This window comes from Ambystoma mexicanum, chromosome 9 (assembly GCF_040938575.1).
Source record: "Ambystoma mexicanum isolate Mex_15411 chromosome 9, UKY_AmexF1_1, whole genome shotgun sequence".
NCBI lineage: Eukaryota > Metazoa > Chordata > Amphibia > Caudata > Ambystomatidae > Ambystoma > Ambystoma mexicanum.
Genome location: NC_090931.1, coordinates 81,102,318 through 81,123,047, shown reverse-complemented (window position 1 = coordinate 81,123,047; position 20,730 = coordinate 81,102,318). Strand labels below are relative to the sequence as shown.

At 50.6% G+C, this 20,730-nt stretch overlaps 1 protein-coding gene across 1 annotated transcript in view; it reads right to left on the bottom strand.

The window, feature by feature from the left end:
• Positions 1-2,015: 2,015 nt before the first annotated feature.
• Positions 2,016-20,730, bottom strand: part of SRPRA (SRP receptor subunit alpha) — a 644,254-nt gene continuing 625,539 nt past the window's right edge. Inside the window, exons 13-14 of the mRNA XM_069614204.1 lie at positions 5,040-5,138; positions 2,016-3,057 (exon numbers count right to left, since the gene is read on the bottom strand). Coding sequence (XP_069470305.1) covers positions 2,929-3,057; positions 5,040-5,138 — 228 coding nt within the window. The 3' untranslated portion in view covers positions 2,016-2,928. The remainder of the gene's footprint in view (positions 3,058-5,039; positions 5,139-20,730) is intronic.

The following is a 20,730-nucleotide window of genomic DNA, read 5'->3' as shown; positions in this document are numbered from 1 at the left end:
TACAAGGTAACAGTAATTGAAACAGCAGTCAAATCCAGGCACATATCCAGAGAAACGCTGCTGATCCTCCTCCCCCACCCCAGACCAAACTGGGTCCAACGGAGGACACAATCATATATGTCACCAGATACCATCGAGCCAGTCAACGAAACCAAAAAATCCTGGCAAAACATTGGCACTTGCTCAATATTGATGAAGACATTATACCTTGGATTTCAGCAAGACCCCAGATGTCCTATAGTAAGGTACCTACACTACAGACTTTGCTTAGCCCGTCCTACATGACAGCAGATGCATGCAAGCAAGACAACTGGTTAATCTCTACCAAACCATCAGGCTTTTACAAATGTGGAAACTGTTCCGTGTGCATGCATGCCTTAAACAGAAAAATTGTCATGTTCAGGGAAAACCACAAAATCACTGACTTCATAAATTGCAAATCCAAATATGTCATATGTAATTATCTGTATATGCAAACTGCTATATATCGGCAGTACTACAGGGAGCTACGTACCAGGATTCGAGAGCATCTCAGATCACTGACATCACAGGACTCCAAATACCTTCTGGCACAGCATTGACAGGAAAAACATCAATTGGAAAGAAAAGACATCAGATTCGTGGGACTCAAAATCGTAAAAGGGTGAAGCAAGAGGAGGAGACAGAGCTACGATTAAGACAATGCGAGGCAAAACTAATGTACAAACATAGGAATGTCAGCCTAGGCTTAAACTCAGACCTTGAACGGAATGTCTTTGTGTGAACACATTCCATCTGGCTAAAACTCCCCCACCCTTAACCCCCCCCACCACCACCTACTCTGAACTCAGCCCTGACCTGGATCTACGGAACATCAGGTCCAACCACGCGCGACTGTGCCGTGCCTAACCCTCTCCTGCGACCAGCTCTGACATACACCATATCCAATACATACCAGGCTGCACACCAGCCAGTTATCCATATAGCCCCTACCACAGGTTGGCTCTCTAGAAAATACAAACAGCTTATTGGATATATCCAACTGCATAAAATGGCAACATTTGTAAAATAATTGTAACTGAATCTACGGAATATTAAATTTGACCAATCTCAAGCAGACAACGGTGTCCTTTATCATTAGAGACTGAATATGGAGTATAAAAATACCAACTGGTAAATGCCACATCCAGCGCCACGGTAAAACAGGGTTTCTACCCCAACTTTGTACATTCATAAACCCTTGGACTGCAGGAGCTCTGTCCCACTGGAACCCCAATAACAGACAGCAGGAAATATAACCTAACCTCATGCGGAGAAACCTAAACTTTTCAGCGTGGAGATCCACAGTTCCTTCAAGCTCCAACCCTCGAGTTTACCTCTCTCTAACACAACCATAACCTTAGTAAAGCAGCATGCCTTAGGTAACCAGCTGCTTCAAGACAAGATTGTTCTCTGAACCCTGTCCAGAGCAAAGAAAGCTATTCCCAAAACATATCAGGGTCAAGTACAGAGAAATAATCAGAAGACATGGGGTTCCTCTGGCCGCAGAGATTAAAAATCCAAGCTGGTCACTAGAGCGTTTGCTACCAAACCAGATTTCCAAAATAAGGGATTACACCTTTTTGTGGCAAGAAGTTGCCAAGTTCGATGATTTCTGTAATTCTTTGTAGAGCTTCAAGGCTTGTCTAATAAAAGACTGGATGGGAGTAGCAGGGTGGGTCTAATTCACATTCAACTGGAAGAATCTCAAACAGAAACGTGATCATCACTGTGTGGCACAACACAAAGAATAAAGAAAGAACAGGCTTTCAAAGTAAACCACACAATTATTTAAACATGCTTTCCATTATGTTTAAGTTATTTGTTAACATGCGCGTTCACAATTTCTTTAGTTTGGGATAAAACAAAAAGTATGGTGGATAAAATATTTTAAATGTCACAACCTTGAAGCGAGTTGCGAGTAAGCCCCTCTAACCCCAAAACTATGCAAGTAAACACAGAACTTGCAAGTGTTTTAAGATATAAGGTCAAAACAGTTCTGTATCAAGACTTGCTTTATTCACATCCTCCAAAACATGTTCAGGCAGCCAAAACAAAATAGGTTTTTCCTAGCTCACAACATCGGCTTTGGCAGCCTGTCCTTAACGCAGAGCTCATATCTTTGGTAGGATGACTGCTTACAAGCAAATTACATTTTTATATAAAATACATTTAGACGAGGGACACACACAAGGACAACCATTTGGAAACTGATGATTTAGCGAAGCCTCTCCCAACAAATTTCACAACATGGGGAAATCTGAAAGTATACTTTGGCGTTTTATTATGAAGGGGTGCAATTCCTTTCACCCTTCTATCACCGCAATTTGTTAGGGGCAGCACAGTCAAACAGGCCACTCATAGCAAATGGTGTGCACTGATTGGCTAAAGGCACTTTCACAGCACACTGCTATTTAACAAAAATGAGTGATACCTCAAAATACTGAATAGCTGTCAAACAGCTCATGATATTAACTTACAATTGCCCCACTGACAAAGAGCTTTTAGGTGGATACTGGCAACAATTTACTTTCTGGGTTTCAGAGGGTACTAGCAACGGTTATGGAAGAATGTCCTGAGCTTTGTGCCGAATACCGGCAACACAATAAAGAACAGGCAACTTTGACAGGCCAATGGTCTGTCATAATTTATAAGTTCACTTTATAAGGTCTGTAGATACACTTTAAAAATAGAGATCTAATGGCAGCAGCTGAAATCACAAGAAACAAGTTCAAGCTTAGGAAAGTTGCAAGTTTACATATCCACACAGTGGATCACCCTGCGTAACTTTAATGTCAAAATAAATAAAAATTCTGTTCATTTTTCATCCTTCTATTCTGTCCTGCTCTGGGAAAACGATGCTGTTCTAGAGAAGCCTTTAACTTGTAGCATTTGGTGTGATAATTGTGCTCAGGCCTTCATTAGAGCAGCTACCACAGCCCTGGCATTGAGACTCCTCAGATCGCAGTAAGTCTGTCCTGTGCCAACGAAGACAATGGGCTGGCCGGTGATGTAGGTCATTGAGATTGCAGCGCCAACCTGTGGGAGAGAGAAAATAAAGTGTAAATGCCAGTATAATAAGCATTTAAAATTGACAATTCTGGCAGATGGCCATTTACATTGCATTAGAAGGGCCATTTAGAAAATGCTGACAATGTGCTGGTTTGGAAGATGAAGTGGGAATGGGCAGACTAAATTGGTGGACTCATTTTATTCATCAGGAGCGTAAACCACCAGTAACCGACGTTTTGAAGCCGAAGGGCTCTAAAGTACATTAATCACTGTTTTGTAGGACTGCCCCAAACGACAATCCATTTTCTTTCCAGAAGATTTGAACGCATAGGATAGGGAGATTATGCCCTAAATTGGTGCCCATGAAATTAGCTGCACAATAAATGCAGGCAGAGTCCTGAAGACTGCGTAAATGTTGCAAAGAGTATTTGGGGTGTGGAAGCTGGGCCTTTAATTTTTTCTGCTTGTTGTTGGAGATCGTGGGTGTGTGGAAGAACCCCCTTGAACTGCTTCAGCTTTTTCCTGGATGGAGGCCTTGTTCGGCATCTACTGAAACCTTGATTCAATCTACATCTAACTTTTTTGTGAAAAGGTACAGGTTGGAAAGCTGGTTAATGGCAGACAAAGGCTTTAGCGTAAATCATATTAATAGTTCCAGGGCGAATGCAGCTGAAACCAATATGGAGTGCGGGAGAGGATTAGATGCCAAACATTTTTCTCACGGGACTAGATGACATTTAGAATCCACCCTTTTGTTGGTAGATGGGACCCTCTGTGGTGCCTCCCACATTTTTCTTGCTTCTATAAGGAAATTTGGTTGAAGCAGAAGCCCCCAACATCAGCCAGCAACCCTGCCTCTTCCAGCGGTGTGTTACCAAAATCTCCAAATCTACAAACTCCATCAATGACCATATTCGCTTCTGTAAATACCTAATGTACGATGGGATAGTCACTTTACCATCATCCTGTTAGCCTCCCTCTAAGCTTGATCCCTTGACTTCTACGACAAAGTGTTGACATGGCATCCAAAACGCCCAACGTGTGTTGGGAGCTAACCCCAGTTGGTGGTGGTGTAGGCATTCTATGCAGGCAGCGGGGGATGGAGATGGTGGTGAGGGGTATACAGGGCCACTGGTGCGAATGGTATCCTCTACTTTACAATATCCTTAAAATTGTTCCTCACCTGGGGGATGTTATGAATGCGTGTAATCTCGCCAGGGGAGAGGATTTGTCCTGTGGTGCCTGTGCAGGCCTAGACCTCGTTGCAGGGATATGGCCTTGCAGCAAGCTTTATGTACATGAGGCCAAGAAAGGCATTCAGTCTGGGGGCTGTGACGAATCGTCAGATGTTGTCTCTTCTTCCCTAGGGGGGGCCCCCTTCCCATGTGGCCAGGGAGGTGAGGTCACTACTCGATAGTCCCCCTGGGGATGGCACTCAACGGGAGGGTCACATGGGTGAGAAGCCCCCTGTGGGATCAGGGACAACCATCAGGAGAGAACACCGTACCCCTTTGGCCATCCCACCTTGCTTCAAAAGCCCCGTTTCACACTACCTAATGCACCCATGTATTTTTGCAGTATATCCCAAGTAAGAACTATTGGGACGAGGAAGAGGCCAGGAGTAATTAAGATCACTGACAAGAATTAATGCACACGCCCTAGTCTTTTGAAAAATCCTATTGGTCAGCTGTCATTCAAAAGCAGACAGGGAAGAGAACGTCTTCATTTTTGGCTTAGTATGGGCTGAGAGCTTGGCAAGCTACGTGCAGAGAAGCAGACTATGTCCAGGAGAGAAGCGCAATAATCGCTTCAATGGTAGGGAGTGCGAGATGAGATTAGTTCAGTAAAGTAGCTGGACCTGGCACTGTTCCAAGGCATGAGTGAGGAAAGGAGTGTTCGCCTGTAAAACCATATCACACCCATCCCACAACAGGTAGGGGTACAAACTTTCGCAATCCCTTCTTAATGTTACTACCACCCCTTAAATATCTTTTGTAAAAACAAATTACCTTGTCATCAATGGTGTCAAATTTGGTAAGCACAATGCCATCAATGAGACGTGGTTTCTCTGACATGGAGTGATCAGCCAAAGCTTTATTAAACTTTACCTGAAAAGAAACAAAATATACAATCACCTTCTTGTTCAGGAAATGGCTACTCCCATACACCTAGGTCCACACACCCTCGACGCCCCACACTACCTGATACTGGGTGAGCAGCTCACCATTGTTTCTACACAGGGTTGCTTGAAGATCGATCCCTTGCTGCCAATTTGACCACCCCCTCTAATTGTTAGCTCCCTGCTACCTTGTACCGCTGCTTCCTGTACTGTGCCCTCCCCCCCATGATTTGTAAAGCGCTTTGTTGCTTCCCGAAGCTTGGTGTTCTGTGCTCAATAAATACCCCAATACAAATAATAAAGCTTTGTCTTCAAAAATGACATCTGTGATTACATTTGATCAAATTATCAGTAACGACTCATACATGGAAAAAACCAAAATAAATATATTACAGTCCTTTAATAAATCCCACCAGTAGGAATCTAGTGAATTCCTTAAGAGTGTAATTTAAGATGTAGTTAGTTACCTGTAAACTCTAGTTCTCCAGTGCTGAATGTTTAAAAGAATCACATCTTTTGAATATCCCGAGTCGTCAGTCAGGGCCCCCCAGTCATTAAATAGCAGTTGAACATTTAAAAATAGGCTGCAAAACATTGCTTTCACCTCTTTTTTGGCTATTTGCCCCAAGCCAAATAGTTGAGCAGGCACTAAAGCCCCCAAGAGCAAGAGGCCATTTCCAGGACAGTCAATGGCAACATGCCGGAATTTATTAGTGAGCCACAAAAGAGGAGGCTGATGGGCCGCATGTTTAGCAACTACTTCTGGAGAACTACCAGGTGGTAAGGGCCTGGCTATCAGTGGTAATGTTCCACCATCGCAAACCTTTGTAGGCTCAATCGGAGCAAGGGAAAGGTGAAGATGAGGCAAGTGGGAAAGGGTGTCCATGCACCAACAGAAGAAAACATGGCAGCTTTAGGGAAGTGGCACCAAACTCAGGAATTAAATGCCAGTTTATACTTGCATTTCAGGTCCACATGCCTAGCCTCCTGAATGGCTGGCACTCCTTCCCCAGTGCCAATGCCTGGTGAAGGTATGCCGTAGTACCCATGTAGCCGGCCAGAAATGTCTTGGAACAGGATTCCCATGATTACTGCAGCAGCAAAAGCCATTACTTTATGAAATTGGCAACAATGGTGCCATCTGTCTCAGGGGCCGATTGGCTTTTTTTTTTTTTAAACTTCTTTTTATTATTTTCATCATAATACACAAAGAAGAAAACCCTGATCAAAACAGGAACAAACTAAACCCCCCTGCCCACAACCCTTTCCACAGCTCCAATGATCCTTCCCTCCCGGTCGTTCCCCTTCCCACCTTTTAACCGTAGATGTCCAACAGCTTGAGTCTTTGAGGGTACCATTGTTCCCTGAATTCCCCTTTCAGATAAGCCAGTGTCTCTCCCCAATCCGCAGAGAATTTCCCCAACTTGTTATTGGCGGCATAAGTTGCCCATTCCATCGAGACTATATCCCACATTTTCCTTAACGAGTCTTGCTCTGTCCGAATTGTAGGGGTCTTCCACCTCTGTGCAATTAGGGCTATCGCAGCCAAAGTGAAGATCACTTTCGCCTTAGTACATCCTTGCCTCACCTCATCGCCCCCCTGCCCCCTCTTTCCCAATAGTATCTCCCGGGGATCCTGGTTGGCACCCTCCCCCAGTGCCTGAGTAAGGGCCCGTGCGAGATCACCCCAAAAAGGCAGATAATGGGGCAGTCCCACCATATATGTGTCGCTGTACCCTCTTCCCAACAGCCCCTCCAGCACTTCCCCGAGGTTGCCGGATACATTGCGTGTAGACGGGCCGGCGTATAATGCCAGCCGTACATATACTTATACCAAGCCTCCTTCAACTGGATCGCTTTTGCCACCTTTGGGATCTGTTTCCATAACCTCTCCCAGTCTTCCTGTCCCATTCTGACTTCCGGTTGCTGTTCCCAATCCCTCATGTACGCCCAGGTGGTTTTCGGGCCGGCGAAATCTAGTTGCCTGTATAGGTCCGAGATGAACCCTCTGGACCCCTCGTGCCTCATTAGAAATTGTTCAAATTGCGTTAGGTCTCGGGTTGCGGCCTTTGCGGGAGTCACAGTACTTCTCCCCAAATGGCGCCGAGCTACAGCTCTATCCATTTTTACCCAATGCTTAAGATAGTCCACCGAAAACCATTCCCCGATTACCCTTAACTGTGCTGCTTCATGATAGCAGCGAAAATCGGGGAAAGCCAGGCCCCTATATGCCATTAGTAGTCGCTTTGACAAGCGCGACCTCTTACCCTCCCAGACAAATTCCTTGACCGCCTAATCTAATTTCTTTAAAAAACTTTCCGGGACCGGCAGGGGAATGTCCTGAAATAAATAGAGTACACGGGGGAGAACCACCATTTTGAGAACAGCCCCCCTTCCCAGCCAGGATATCCTCAGGGCGCCCCATTTTCTTAGGTCTTTTTTGATTGGCAATAGCATGGGCTCATAGTTTGCCCCGAACCAGCCCGCCAGCGAGGGGGTTATCCTGAACTCCCTCCCACCCCCCACCCCCCAGGTATCGCATCCGAGTCGGACTCCATTTAAACGGGGAGATTGCCTTCGTCTACCTCGCTTCATGCTCCCCTAAGGACGGATTTATTAGCTCCGACTTCTGGAAGTTAACTCGCAAACCTGAGAACTCCCCAAATTTGGTTAGCAGTTCTATGCTGGCCTTGATGGACTCCTTTGGGTTCGTTAGCGTGAGCAACATGTCATCGGCAAAAGCCGCTACCTTATGCTGCCCCCCCCCCCGAATGGTATACCCTGAATGTCTTCCGCCTCCCATATTGCCTGGAGAAGTGGTTCCAAGTATATTGCATAGAGCAACGGGGAGAGGAGACACCCCTGCTTTGTCCCTCGCTTCAGTTTGAAAGGCTGAGAGATTTCCCCATTAACCAGAATACGCGACACAGGATTCTTATAATTAGCAGTGACCATGTTTATAAACCCCGTTCCCAGGCCCATTCTTTCCATCACCTGGAATAAGAATGACCACTCCACCCAATCAAACGCTTTTTTAGCATCAAGCGCCAAGAGGATCGCCTGAGTGGTCGTCTTACGGGACTTCTCCACCAAGTAGGCCACCCTCCTGATATTATCAGCGGTTTACCTTCCCAGCACAAAACCCGCCTGGTCTTGGTGGATCAGTGAGGGTAGGTGCTTTTCCTGGCTCTTCGCCAATATTTTGGTAAAAATGTTTGCCTCTGTGTTTATAAGGGCAGTAGGAAGTACAATCTTCCGGGTCCTTCCCCGCTTTATGGATAAGGGTAATTTTGGCTTCCTCCATCGTAGGGGTAATTCCGCCCCCAGCGCCGAACGTGTTGAATAATTGTGTTAAATACAGGACCAAAAGGTGTGAGTAGGTTTTATAAAAGGAGGCTGGGTAGCCATTGGGACCAAGAGCCTTGTTATGGGGGAGTGACGCAATGGTGGCCCTCACCTCACCCTCCGTGATAGTGCGGCCCAGCTCTTTGCCTTCCTCCCTAGATAGTCGCGGAAGAGGCAAGTTCCCCAAGAACTCTTTCTGCGGCTGCGGTTGTGGGCACTGTGAAGAGTGCAGGGCCTCATAAAACTCAACTAGTCTCCCCATTATCTCTTCGGCCCGGGCGAGTCTCTTACCCCCATCATCCTTGATGGCCGTTATAACCTTCTGCTCCCTTTGTACCCTCAGGAGGCGAGCCAGGAATGAGTCTGCCTTATTGGCCGTTGCATAGAATTTTTGCCTCACCCTGAGCATAGCCTCTTTTGCCTTTTTGGTCCTCAGGATCCCTAGCTGTCCTTCCACCAGCCTATACTCCCTGCATGCCTTCCTTGTAGGGGTCTCCCGTACCCGCGCCCTGGCAGCCTCGACCTCCTTTTCCAGACCTCTCAGCAGCCTATTTCTCTCTGCCTTTATAGCGATGAGTTCCCCCCTCAAATTTGCCTTGAAGGCGTCCCATCTTGTGCTCGGACTTGTGTCTGAGCCATTGTTCCTCTCAAAGAAGTCCTGGATCTTGCCTCCGATCTCCTCCCGCAACACTTGATCCCTCAGGAGTTCCCCCCGGGAACTTTCAGCTCCACACCCCCGGCCTTCGCCTCCCAAGCTGCATTTTCATATGTACTACCTTATGGTCGGCTATCCCCAGAGTACCCACCTCGACCGCCTCCACCCCCCCACACCCTCCCATCAGGCTGGCGGATACCCAGATGTAATCAATTCAGGACTGGGTTCTGTGGACATCAGAGAGAAAGGTGAACCCCTCCTCTTCTCCCCTTAGTGCACGCCATACAGCTCGTAGCCCGGCCTCCTCTCATCTCTCCCTTAACCGGGGAGAGGCCCCCACGCCACCCCCTCCACTCTCATGCCGAGACCAGTCCCGCCTCCTATTCCAAGCAAGGTTGAAATCCCCCATCAGTATCATTTGTCCCCTCGCGAAGTTTTCTAAGGTGCCCAGGGTTTCATGCAGGAACTGGTCTTGACCCACATTAGGGCCATACACTGAAGCAATGGTATAGCACAAGCCCATTATCTCCCCCCTCACCATAATGTATCTCCCGTTACTATCCCTGAGGATATCATGGGGTCTAAAGTTAATTCACCTCCCGAAGGCCAGGGCTAGCCCCCCTTTCTTCGTTGGGCCCGATGCGAACAGTATCTGTGGGAAGCCCTTCAAGCGCAAGCGGCCCTGGTCCTGCCGTAGTAAATGAGTCTCTTGCAGCGCCAACACATCCGGCTTATGAGTCCTGGTAAATTGCTCCAGTTTTGTTCGTTTGAGGGGGGGAGTTTAGCCCCCTCACATTATGTGTTAACCACCTAAAGGCTGCGTTAAAGCACAGAGCACCTTCCTCAACCAACTCGCCCGGCCCACCCCGGGTTCACTCTTAAGAAAGCCCCCTCCTCTCCTGGGGGGGCGCAGATATCCTCCCCCTCATTCTGTCCCTCTCATCTCCGTCCTACCATCTCCCCGAGTCCGACCTACTCCATTGACAGCTGTGGCTCCCCCGAATCCCCCTCCTCTTCGCCACCCTGCAACCCCAACTTAGGATGAGTCCACTCCCTCCCCCCACCCCCTTGCTCAATGGACACTCCTGTCCTTACTCGTCCCAGGATTACCTGATCCCAGATAGTTGCTCCTCTCTCTACCCCTTCCTATTCCATGGATTCCCTTTAGAGGCCCACCACCCCTGTCACGCCTGATACTTAAGGCTCACCCTGTGCCCCAGTTTCCATATCCCCATTCTTCCCTGTGGGACGTGGCTTGCTCCCCTTCTTGGTCCTCCTTTTTTCCCCCCACCGTTGACCATTCTCATGGCCTCAATCTAGGTCTGTAATCGCTTGTTTGAGGGGTGCTCCGTTCTGGGTTTCCCGCCAGATCAATTTGCAGCAGATCAACTCCTTCCTGTACCGTTGTAATGCGTTTTGGAGTTCCCTCCCATTCAAACACCAGGCCGAATGGAAAGGTCCAATTGTATTTGATGACTTTTCCGTTGAGAACCTTCAGCAATTTCCTCTTTACTAATGTACTGCTTGCCAAATCCTGATAGAGAGCTATTTGTTGGCCCTTGTATGATATCGGTTCCCTCTGCCATGCCATCCGAAGGACAGCGCTTCTGAGCATACCTAGAGAAGGCGGCCAACACATCCCTTGGTCTTGGTGCTACTCCCCTAGGTGCTCGTCCTACCCTGTGGACACAGTCCAGCTCAATCTTATCCGGGGAGTCTACTCACAAGATTTCCGCAAAAATGGCCTGTATCACCTCTTACAGATCCTTGTTCTTTACTGATTCCGGCAGTAGTTTCACCCTAATATTGACCCTGCAGGATCTGTTTTCCAAGTCTTCCACTTGTGCTTCAAGGTTCCGGGTGGCCACATCCAATCTTTTGATAGCTTCACTGTTGGCGGTTGTGTCCTTATCCACATCCTGCAGGCCCTTCTCCAAGAGATCAGTTATTTCCCCCAGTTGTCGCATCTCCTGCCGGATCTCCCCTAAGGCCTCGTTCAGATCTGCCCGCATGAGCTGAAATTGGTCCTGAAATGTTTTGGCGAGGTTGGTCTGCAAGTTATGCACCTCACCCAAGAAGTCTTGTTTTGATATCAAAGCTGCCCCCTTTGCGGTTTCCGGCGAGGTGTGGTCCATCGCCCTTTCTTGGTCATTCTTATCCCCTTCTCTGGTGCCTTGCGAGGAACACAGGGAGTGAAGGGTGCCAGACATGCTGCCCGAGTTGTGGGGCGCTCTTCCTCCTTTTCCCTTTGTTTTCGTAGTCATGGCTCCCTCCTGCCCCCGATGGTACTCTTTCCCGGCCTCACAAGCTTCACGTTGTGAATGCCCCACTCCTTTCCGTTAGGATCACAGGCTCCACCGCACTCCTCCTACTTACCGGTGGGCTTTCCTCCGGGGCCCACCTTTATCTGACACCTGCCGCCCAGGGCTCCCCGCTCCTCGCTCAGGCGGAGTCCCCTTTGCCGACCCTCCAAACCCCCACGAATGCCTGGGCCGTTTCCGCTTCTTGCTCTCACCCGATGGTGGCCGTCAGCCCAGTTGGCTCCACAGGCCGGGGGATTCGGGGGTTGTCGGAAGCCAAGTCTCTGCTATTTCTGCCACCGTTACGCTCCGCTGCACCTCCCAGAGAAGTCTCCACCTTTCCCACTTCAATCCTGGGGCCTTCCCACTTGATGTGCCAGACTTGGAACTGGGCCCACAGGCCCCCCCCAGGGCCTTTCCTTCCCGTTCTTGACTTTGTCTGCGGGGGGGCATCCCACCCCCAAGGGAGCTCTAGACCACCCGCACTCACCGTCCTCTTCTGGGTCCTCTGCTCAGTTCCTGTTGAGGTACCGCAGGCTCCCCCCCGCAGTCCTCAGCCTTCCTCCTGTGCCTGGTTGACAAGTAGCCCCCCGGCAGGCAGGAGCCTCCGGTGCAATCCTCCTCTCTGTGCAGGCTGCGTAAGTGTTCCTGCTGGTCCTTCCCGGCAGTCGTCTGCAGTCGCTAGACCCCTTCAAACCGCCACAGGAAACGGCCCGCGCTGGCCTATAGACAGCCTCTGGGCAGACAGCCACCTGTCTATGTCACGGGCTCAGGGCACTCGCTCTGCGGCCCTCCGGCGCACCCGCTAACGATTCAGAGGGGCCGCTGCCACCAGAGGGCCCAGCACTGCCCCAGCTCTGATGGTGCCTTCCCGCTTGCCCGGATCTCCTCACTCCTCAGCCGGGGACAACCGCCGCAAGTCCCCCACCTCACAAGAGGCGGTTCTAATAGAAGCCCCCCGTCGGCCAGGGGCCCGCTGCCACTGTTCCACGCCTCCTGTGGGGCCCGGGGGTCCTGTTTGCTGCGGCTCGCAGCTTCCCTCAGTCCGCTCAGGGTCGGTCCGGGGCCGCTCCGGATCCTCCTCCTCTACCCCGCGCTCTGTGTTAGCGCGGCCCGCTGGTGCACTCTGCCTCAAAATCCACCAGAGCAGCGCAGATCTCCCCTGCTTCAAGTCCCTGCAACGGCGTATGCGCTTTCCGACACGTTTTTGCCTACTGGCGGGGTGGTGGGCACCTCCTTGCCTTCAGGGTATGGGGAGCTCCGTCGGTGCGGCTACACCATGCCGTCCGGCATCTTGGGATCCAGATTGGCTTTTTAATAAGATTTGTTAAGATGGACTTACAAAATAAACCCTGGGGTGGAGTTCAGGAAGCCAACCTATTATGATGAGCAGGAAGACACTGAAGTCTAGCCAAAACCAATAACGATAGGCAGCAGATTGGAAAGGCTCAATCTCAGGAGGGGTATAAGTGGTCTAGAGCTATGAGTCCACACAGAAAACTACCAACAATTTCAGTTAAGACAGGTAAGTCAAAATATACAATGAGTTACTATGCCTTTAAAATACACACCAAGCAAATGAAAACTGCAGATAAATATGGACACACAATATTATAACAGTAGGAGAAAATAGAAAGCATTTGATTCAATAATCAGTCTAAAACAGTTAAGAAGTCTCATGCATAAAGTTTAGTAGATACACTTTAGAGTAACCATAAAGCAGTTCCCCAACACTTAGTAAGTCCAGCCCTAAAATAGTTTGGGACCTTATGCTCCAACAGCAGTTCCAAAGTTACACATTACAGGAAGGTTTATTATGTGATTTGAATATGCCACAAGTTATGACTTGAAATCCCAATACATTTGGACAGGCCTTGGAAGGGATCCTTGACCAAGTCACCATCAAACAAAGTCTCGAAAGTGAGAGACGAGGCTTTACAGACATGTAAACCTATTGAAAATGGGTGGTGAAGGGGATGGGAACAGCTATGTTAACGTACCCTCCCACCCCCGACTCAGATTTTAAGAGACCACTGCTGAGGTTCTGGCTTCTATTGGGGACACAATCTTCTGTGCTTAATCCGGTCGACAGGGGCCAGGTTAGCTGGTGCAGAGGTCACCTTCTGGGTTGGGATTTAGTTTCCTTCGGTTGCAGCACTTAAATCTCAGTTCCAGACACCTTTCAGTTCAATACCCAGAGACATCTGCACAGCAGGCGACCCCAGAGCAGCTCCAGGGAGTGTAGAAATCGAATTACAATGGGAGTCACAACTGTCGGACTGCGAAAGGTGATCTTCAATGGACAAACAAAGGAGTAGGTTCTGAAAGGCTTACACAGATTCAAGAAGGCTGAGACTGCAAGAGCAGGAGTCCTGTAGTACAACCTACAGATCCTCCAAGTTCCAAGGAGGAACTCGACATGGCAGCAGCTTACGCGTGGCAGCCTAGCAGGGAGCTGGTCAATACACCATTTGGTCCGGGGACACTTCCGAAAGCTCAGAATTCACTGATCCTCGAGCAGTGGTTGAGAGTGGTTGTTCCCACCAGTCCATTGGTTGAAACACAGATGGAAGGTCTTATTGAGATCAGGCAGAGGAATAGGGCTTCACTGGAGTTGGTGCTGGTCGTCAGCGGCTGCACTTCTGCGTAGGGATCTTGGCTCCAATGATGATCTGTGGAATGGCTACAGGAGTAATTCTTTTATACAAGATCTGGACTGGAAGCTCGCCAAGGACTACCAATGATAAGGAGCTCCACCATTGAATCTGGTAGTGGCTATTCAATCATGGATGCCACAGACCACATCTGCCCAGCAGCAGACATTCAGGCCCCAGGATGTGTACTGGGACAGACAGTCCCAGCACCCACATCCAGCAACTTTGCCTGGGAAAGTAGCAGCTTTTCCCAGGAAAGGATTCCCATATGTGGCAATTCCGGACCTGAGAGGGCAGGAAGAAGACATTATAAGTTATTCACTGTAGTGATTTTAGTCCCCCTTCCTCCATACTGCATGGGTGTCCCTCACGAGGGACGGGAGACGGAACCTTTTTCACCAGAAAAAACCTTGTTCCCCTTTAAATGGGGTGCAGCCCTGGAAGCATGCGCTGCCCTGACTCCGCCCTCCGGCGCCACACCTCAGTCCCCATAGACACGCCGACAATAGATTTAACATTGCCTAATGACACCAGTTTTACCAGGGGGGAGGTTAGTGGGACGTATGGAGGTAAGAGGACTAGGAGTACGTTAGTCACTACAGTGAATAACTTATAATTACTCTTACGTCCGGTTCCCTTTCCTCCATACTGCATGGGCGATTACAACTGAATGTAGCCCCAGGGTGGAGAGGAGAGCCTCCTTAAGCAAACAGGTTCCCAAGAACTGTCTGTCCGAAAGCCGAATATGATCTAGAGCCAGCATCCAAACAATAGTGCTGGCAGAAAGCTGCAGGGGTGGCTCATGTGGCCGGCCTGCTTATGACTTGCCAGGGTACATGCCGCTGGAAGGCTATGGCAGTTGTCTTGGCTCTGACCGCATGGGCATGCATATGCTGTCCCTCGTGGGCTTCTGTGATGGCCGAGACCATCCACTGGGCAATGGAGGCCTTAAATGCCTGATACCCCGATCTTGAGCCTCCAAAAAGCTGATGAATAGAGCGTCCAACTTGCGGAAGCTATTCGTCCTGTCCAGGTAGAATTTCAGTGCATGCCCGACGTCAAGGCAGTGCAGAACTCTCTGCGCCTCGTCTTTGGGCTCAGCAAAAAACATGGGCAGCACAATTTCCTCGTTCAGATGGAATGCGGAAGGCACCTTAGGAAGAAACGTAGGGTGCGTCTGCAGGACTACCTTGTCCTTGTGAAACGTAGTATATGGCTCTGAGGCGACCAGCGCCTGAATTTTGCCGATTCTGCAAGCCGAGATGAGGTGAGGCCGACTAACAAGGTCGTCTTAATGGTGACTAGCCTGATGTCTGAGGAATCCATTGGTTCGAATGGTTTGTGCACCTGAGGTCCCGGGTGGGTAGAACCTGGCGAGACACGTCAGATGTTTCCTGACAAGCGGGTTGGAGGAGGAAAAACTCTCCTCCAAGTTTCTGTAAGCTCCAATGGCTGCCAGGTAAGTGTGGCAAGTGTCCACCTGCATTCCTGAATGGGCGAGAGGAGCCAAAAAGGTAAGCACGTCGTCCAGGGAACATGCCAGAGGGTTAATGTCCTTAGAGTCTGCCCAGTGGCAGAACCTGGTACACTTGCTCTTATACTGAGCCCTGGTGGATTTGCTCCTGGCACCCTGTACGATCTCTAGATTAGCCTTAGGGAGGCTGAGATGTCCTAGTGTGACCCGTTCAGGAACCATGCTGTGATGGCTAATTTCTCTGGTGCGGGGTGGATGACCCTGCCCCCTGCTGTGGCAGAAGATGTGCAGGGCCGGTCGGCAGGTGCATGGGAGGCCTCTCCGAGAGGCTGAGCAGCTCCGAAAACCATGGCCTGGCTGGCCACCATGGAGCCATCAGAATGATGCCGAGGTGGTGAGATGTCTTGATCTTGCATATCACCCTGTGAATCAGCGGTGTGGGCAGAAAGGCGTATGCTGTCATTCTGTCCCACCTGATCTGAAAGGCATTGCCCAGGGAGCCAGGGCCCGGACCCTGCCAGGAGGCAAACAGTTTGCACTTCCTATTGCCCCAGGAGGCAAAGAGGTCCATCTGAGGGTGACCCCATTTGCAAAAGGTCTCCTGCAGCACTAGGTCGTTCAATTGCCACTCGTAGTTGTTGGCTCCCAGTCTGCTGAGCCTGTCTGCTTCCAGGTTTGATTCCCCCGGCAGGTGGACCGCCGTGAGGTAGATGATGTTCTCCAGGGCCCACTCCCACATACTGACTGCAGCCTGCACAGTGGAGGGGATCTGGTACCTCCCTGCTTGTTGACATTTTGGTCGAGTTGTCCGTCTGAATGAGGACGACCTTGCCCTCGATAACCGGAAGAAAGGCCCCGAGTGCCAGCCAGATGGCCTTCAGTTCCAGCCAATTGATGTGGTACTCCTGCCGGGTCCAAGTGTCATGGACGCAGTGGTTGTCCAGGGTGGCCCCCCAACCCTCGAGAGAGGAGTCCCTTGTGATGGTGACATGTGGTGTAGGTTGCCGGAAAGGCTTGCCCATCAGCAGATTGCAGTCCTGTACCACCATGTGAGGTCTGCGTGCAGCGACGGAGGAATGTTGGTCATCTCTGATGGCCCCGTTCCTGGTTCCAAGATGCTGCAAAGTGCAGCTGTATCCTCCTCATCCAGAGTCTCGTGTGGGGGAGGGCCAAGAGGACTGCTGCCGTGAGACCCAGTAGGTGTTGGTACTACCAGGCCGAGGTCACTTCTCAGCTGAGGAAGTGCGCCGTGGCTCTCTTGAGTGCTGTGATCTTGTCCTCCGAGAGAAAAACCTTTCTCGGAGCACGTGTCCCAAATGAGGACCAAGAAGGTCAGTGTCTGCGTGGGCTGCAGGTGTGACTTTTTGAGGTTGAGCAAAAAACCCAGCTCGTGCAGTGTGTTAATAAGAGCGTGGGAGGTATGGTGCACCGCTTCCGGAGATGTAGCCCTGACGAGCCAGTCGTCCAGGTACGGGTATATGTGGCCTCGCGACTTGAGGAGGGCCGTCACCGTGTTCATCAGCCTAGTAAAGACCCTGGGGGCCCAAGTTGAAGCTGAAAGCAAGCACCTTGTATTGGAAATGGTAGCCCATAATCCTAAATCGTAGAAAGGAACAATGAGGCTGCCATATCGGGACGTCTAGGTACGCTTCCTTCAGATCCAGGGAGCACATCCAGTTTCCCTTGCACAATGTCTCTGCTATCAAAGCTGGCATAACCATCTTGAATTTCTGTAGAGGAAGGGAGAGGTTGAGGGTGGAAAGGTTCAGCACAACTCTGGTCCTTTTTCTGAATTGTGAAAATCCTGGAGTAAAAGCCCAAGCCTCTTTGGGAGGCTGGGACTTCCTCCACTGCCTGGCTCTCGACGAGCGACCTGATCTCCGCAAAAAGAGTTGCTGTCCCAACCTGTGGGAGTGGAGTGGAGTGGAGGGGAGGAGAGAGGGAGGCGGTACACCGTGGAGACTACAGAGGATCCAGGGGTCCGCGAAATTCTGGCGCCAAAAATGTGCTAGGAGAGCAAGCCTGTCCCCCACTGGAGACACGTGCACCCGGAAGGGCGTGTCATGTCTTCTTTCCCTCTGAGGCTGCTGCAGAGGAGGGGGACTGGAAAAAGCCCTTACTCCCTCCCCCTTTTTGTTGTTTGCACCGATGCTGGGACGGCGAATGGTCAGGCTGCCTGCACCTCCGCTCTTGGAAGCCAAGGAAGCCTCTGTATGTACGCCCCATCTCAGAGCGTTGCTGTGGCTGGTGTATGGTTTGGGCACGGTCTTTGTAAGAACGGAAGATCCAGTAGGTGTTCCTGGACATCTGGGTTGAATTTCGTAGCCCAGAGCCAGGCCGTTCTTCTCATGATGTCCTGCGCCACTATTTTGGCATCTGCCAATCCTGCCTTGAATCGCGATTGGCTCTGCGCCAGAAGCTCTATGAGGAAATTTGCAATTTCCCGCCAGAGCTTCTGGTTAACGGCTGCCAGCATGGGATCTGGGTTGGCTTGACGCAGGTGCAAGGACGGGTTGGAACACAACTTCTTCCCGTACGCCGCCAAGATCTTCTCCTCCTTGCTTAGCTGCGCCGCAGGAGGAAGAGGCTGAGGATAACTGAGGCTTGGAGTACAGTGATGCCGCAGCGATCACCGAGGAGTGTGGCTGAGGATGGGCCGATAGCAAGAGTGTATCCCCCTCCATCTGCCTGTACTTGGCATCCAGGTGTTTATTCACCAGCTGGGCTGAGTGGGGCTTGAGCCCACCCTTCTTGGCCAAGGCAACTATGTCCTTCTGCAACGGGATCCCTGTTCTGGCAACGGGACATAGTGTGAGGACTTCTGCGAGGAACCCCCTCTGCTGGCTGCTCAGGCTGAGTAAGGCCCAAGTACTCTGCCAGCACTGCCAGTCGTTCGTGGAAGGCCTTGGCGGAAGACAGCGTGTCGGGAACCTCCTCCTCGTCTTTGTCCACCTGTGGACCCCGAGGGTCCCCGTACTGCAGCCCCCATGCTAGGAGCCGGGGGCTGCAGTACGGGGACCAGAGCCGGAGGCTGGTGCGGAACCGCCTGTGCGATCGGCTGGGGGGTCGGAGCGGGCTGCTGAAGCTGAACAGGGACCGGAGGAGCCTGTGCTGGGGCCTGAGGTGCCAGCGGGACAGTTGGAGGGAGCAAGTCCCTGATGGCGTCCCTGAGGATGACCCCCAATCTATGGAGATTTCATGAGCCTGAGGAACTTTTCAAAGAACCTGTCCTCACAGGCTGGATTGGTGGTAGGCAATATTGACGGGGTAGTGGGCGGCTGCTGGAGCGGTTGTGTGCCCTACCCGTATGGACGCAGCAGGTACTGGCCTTGCGCAAAGGAAGGATAAGCTGTAGGCCACATACCTGGTTGACACCAGTCCCACCTCGACACACTGTCCTCAGACTGCCTTCCCTGGAGGGGCGTCGGCCAGATGTCTGGATTTTCTGGTGCGGCGGCCATCTTGTCGAGCTGCCTTCCACGTGCCTGCGTCGTGTAGCTCGGCTCACTGGGCCCTGCCCAGGACTCTTGAGTGTGGATCATGGGGCCTACCCTGTTCCTCAGGCCTAGGCCTGGTAGGCGTTACGCCCTCGGCGGATCTGCCAGTAGAACTGCGTAAAGGCACCCCCTCGGACATGCTGCCTGTACTAGGGCATAGCCCTTTGGGTGAAGACCCGGTAAAAGAACCTTCCGGTCCCTCAACACCCACACAGGGAGGATCTGCAGATCCCTCGGCCGGTAACTGATACAGCCTGAGGACCTGTGCTGGTACGAGGACCTGTGCTGGTACGAGGACCTGTGCTGGTACGAGTACCTGTGCTGGTACGAGGACCTGTGCTGGTACGAGGACCTGTGCGGTCCCTCCCGCGCGGGCGACTCCTTGGGAAGGAGTCTCCCTTGCAGGGTGCACTGGAAAAGAGCGGCCCCACCTTGGGTTTAGATCGATGATAGACAAAGTCCTTTAGGTCCTCTGGAGGCGATCTGTGGAAGAGTTCCCTACACCTGGCCAGTGTGTTCTTCAAGGACCTCAAGGACGGCACGTTGCACGCGGTACATGCTTGCCAGCCGTGGTCACGGCCAAGGCACCGTTGGCAGAGGGTGTGGGGGCCTTTCGTCGGGAAGAGCCAGTCGAAGGCTGGACACCTGCGGAGCCCTGTAGAAGTCGACATGCACCAGGGAGGAGCGTGACGCCTGAGGACCGAGTACCTGAATGATAAAAAGACAAAAAAAGAAAGAGAAGAAGTATCCGCACGTGGAATTACATGGCCGAAGCCAAACCCAGGAGCGCTGGTGAATTCGGCCCGTTCCCGTCGACGTGGATAAGGGGACTGAGGTGTGGCGCCGGAGGGGGAGTCAGGGCACACGGTAGAAATATATCCACTCCCATCAACCCATCCTTGACACATTGTAAATGGAACCAAAAAGCCAATACAGAAAAGTTATAAGGATACAAAGTATCCTAACCACACTTTACTTTAGGATGTTGCATTCAGTTGTAAAAATACAAGAAATCCATAAAAAGAGAGCGTCTCTCAAGTACAGATAGTCCAATAGACTGATCAGTTTCCCGATATGAATGAGCAAAAAGAATGTAATTAAAGCAGAAGGCTTAACATACCTCCAAAAAGTCATATCAGGAGTCAAAAAGTTAAATGGTGTCCCATAGAAGTATATGGGAGGAAAGCAGCAACATATTTCCCAACAATATAAGGCAATGGTTGCAGTGACCAAGTTAGACAATCCTTGCTTCCAAATGGGCATACCATTGTCTGCTCCTCCAAAAGCTTCAAACAGTCTTAAGAACTTGCTTAAGGCTTTGGTTTGGCCGTGGTAATATTTACAGGCAAACTTGAGATCTACCTTATGAAGAGACCTGTCAGTTAATGATGGCTCTTCAAAAAGGCATACAGCACCACTGCCCCATTCAGATGGAAACCCAAAGGCATAGTCTGTACAAAACAAGAGAAAAGAGGAATAGAAAAAAAAAAGAAAACCCCAAAGAACCAGGCTTTAGTCCGCTTTCCAGCATTCTTATTGGTGCATTCTATCCTATGGTGAGAGAACAGGAGCATGACTGCACTTCTGTTTATTTGAAAGCAGCGTGCTGGTGGTGTGCATGCACAAAGGCACTCCACTCATGATTCTCTTTTACAT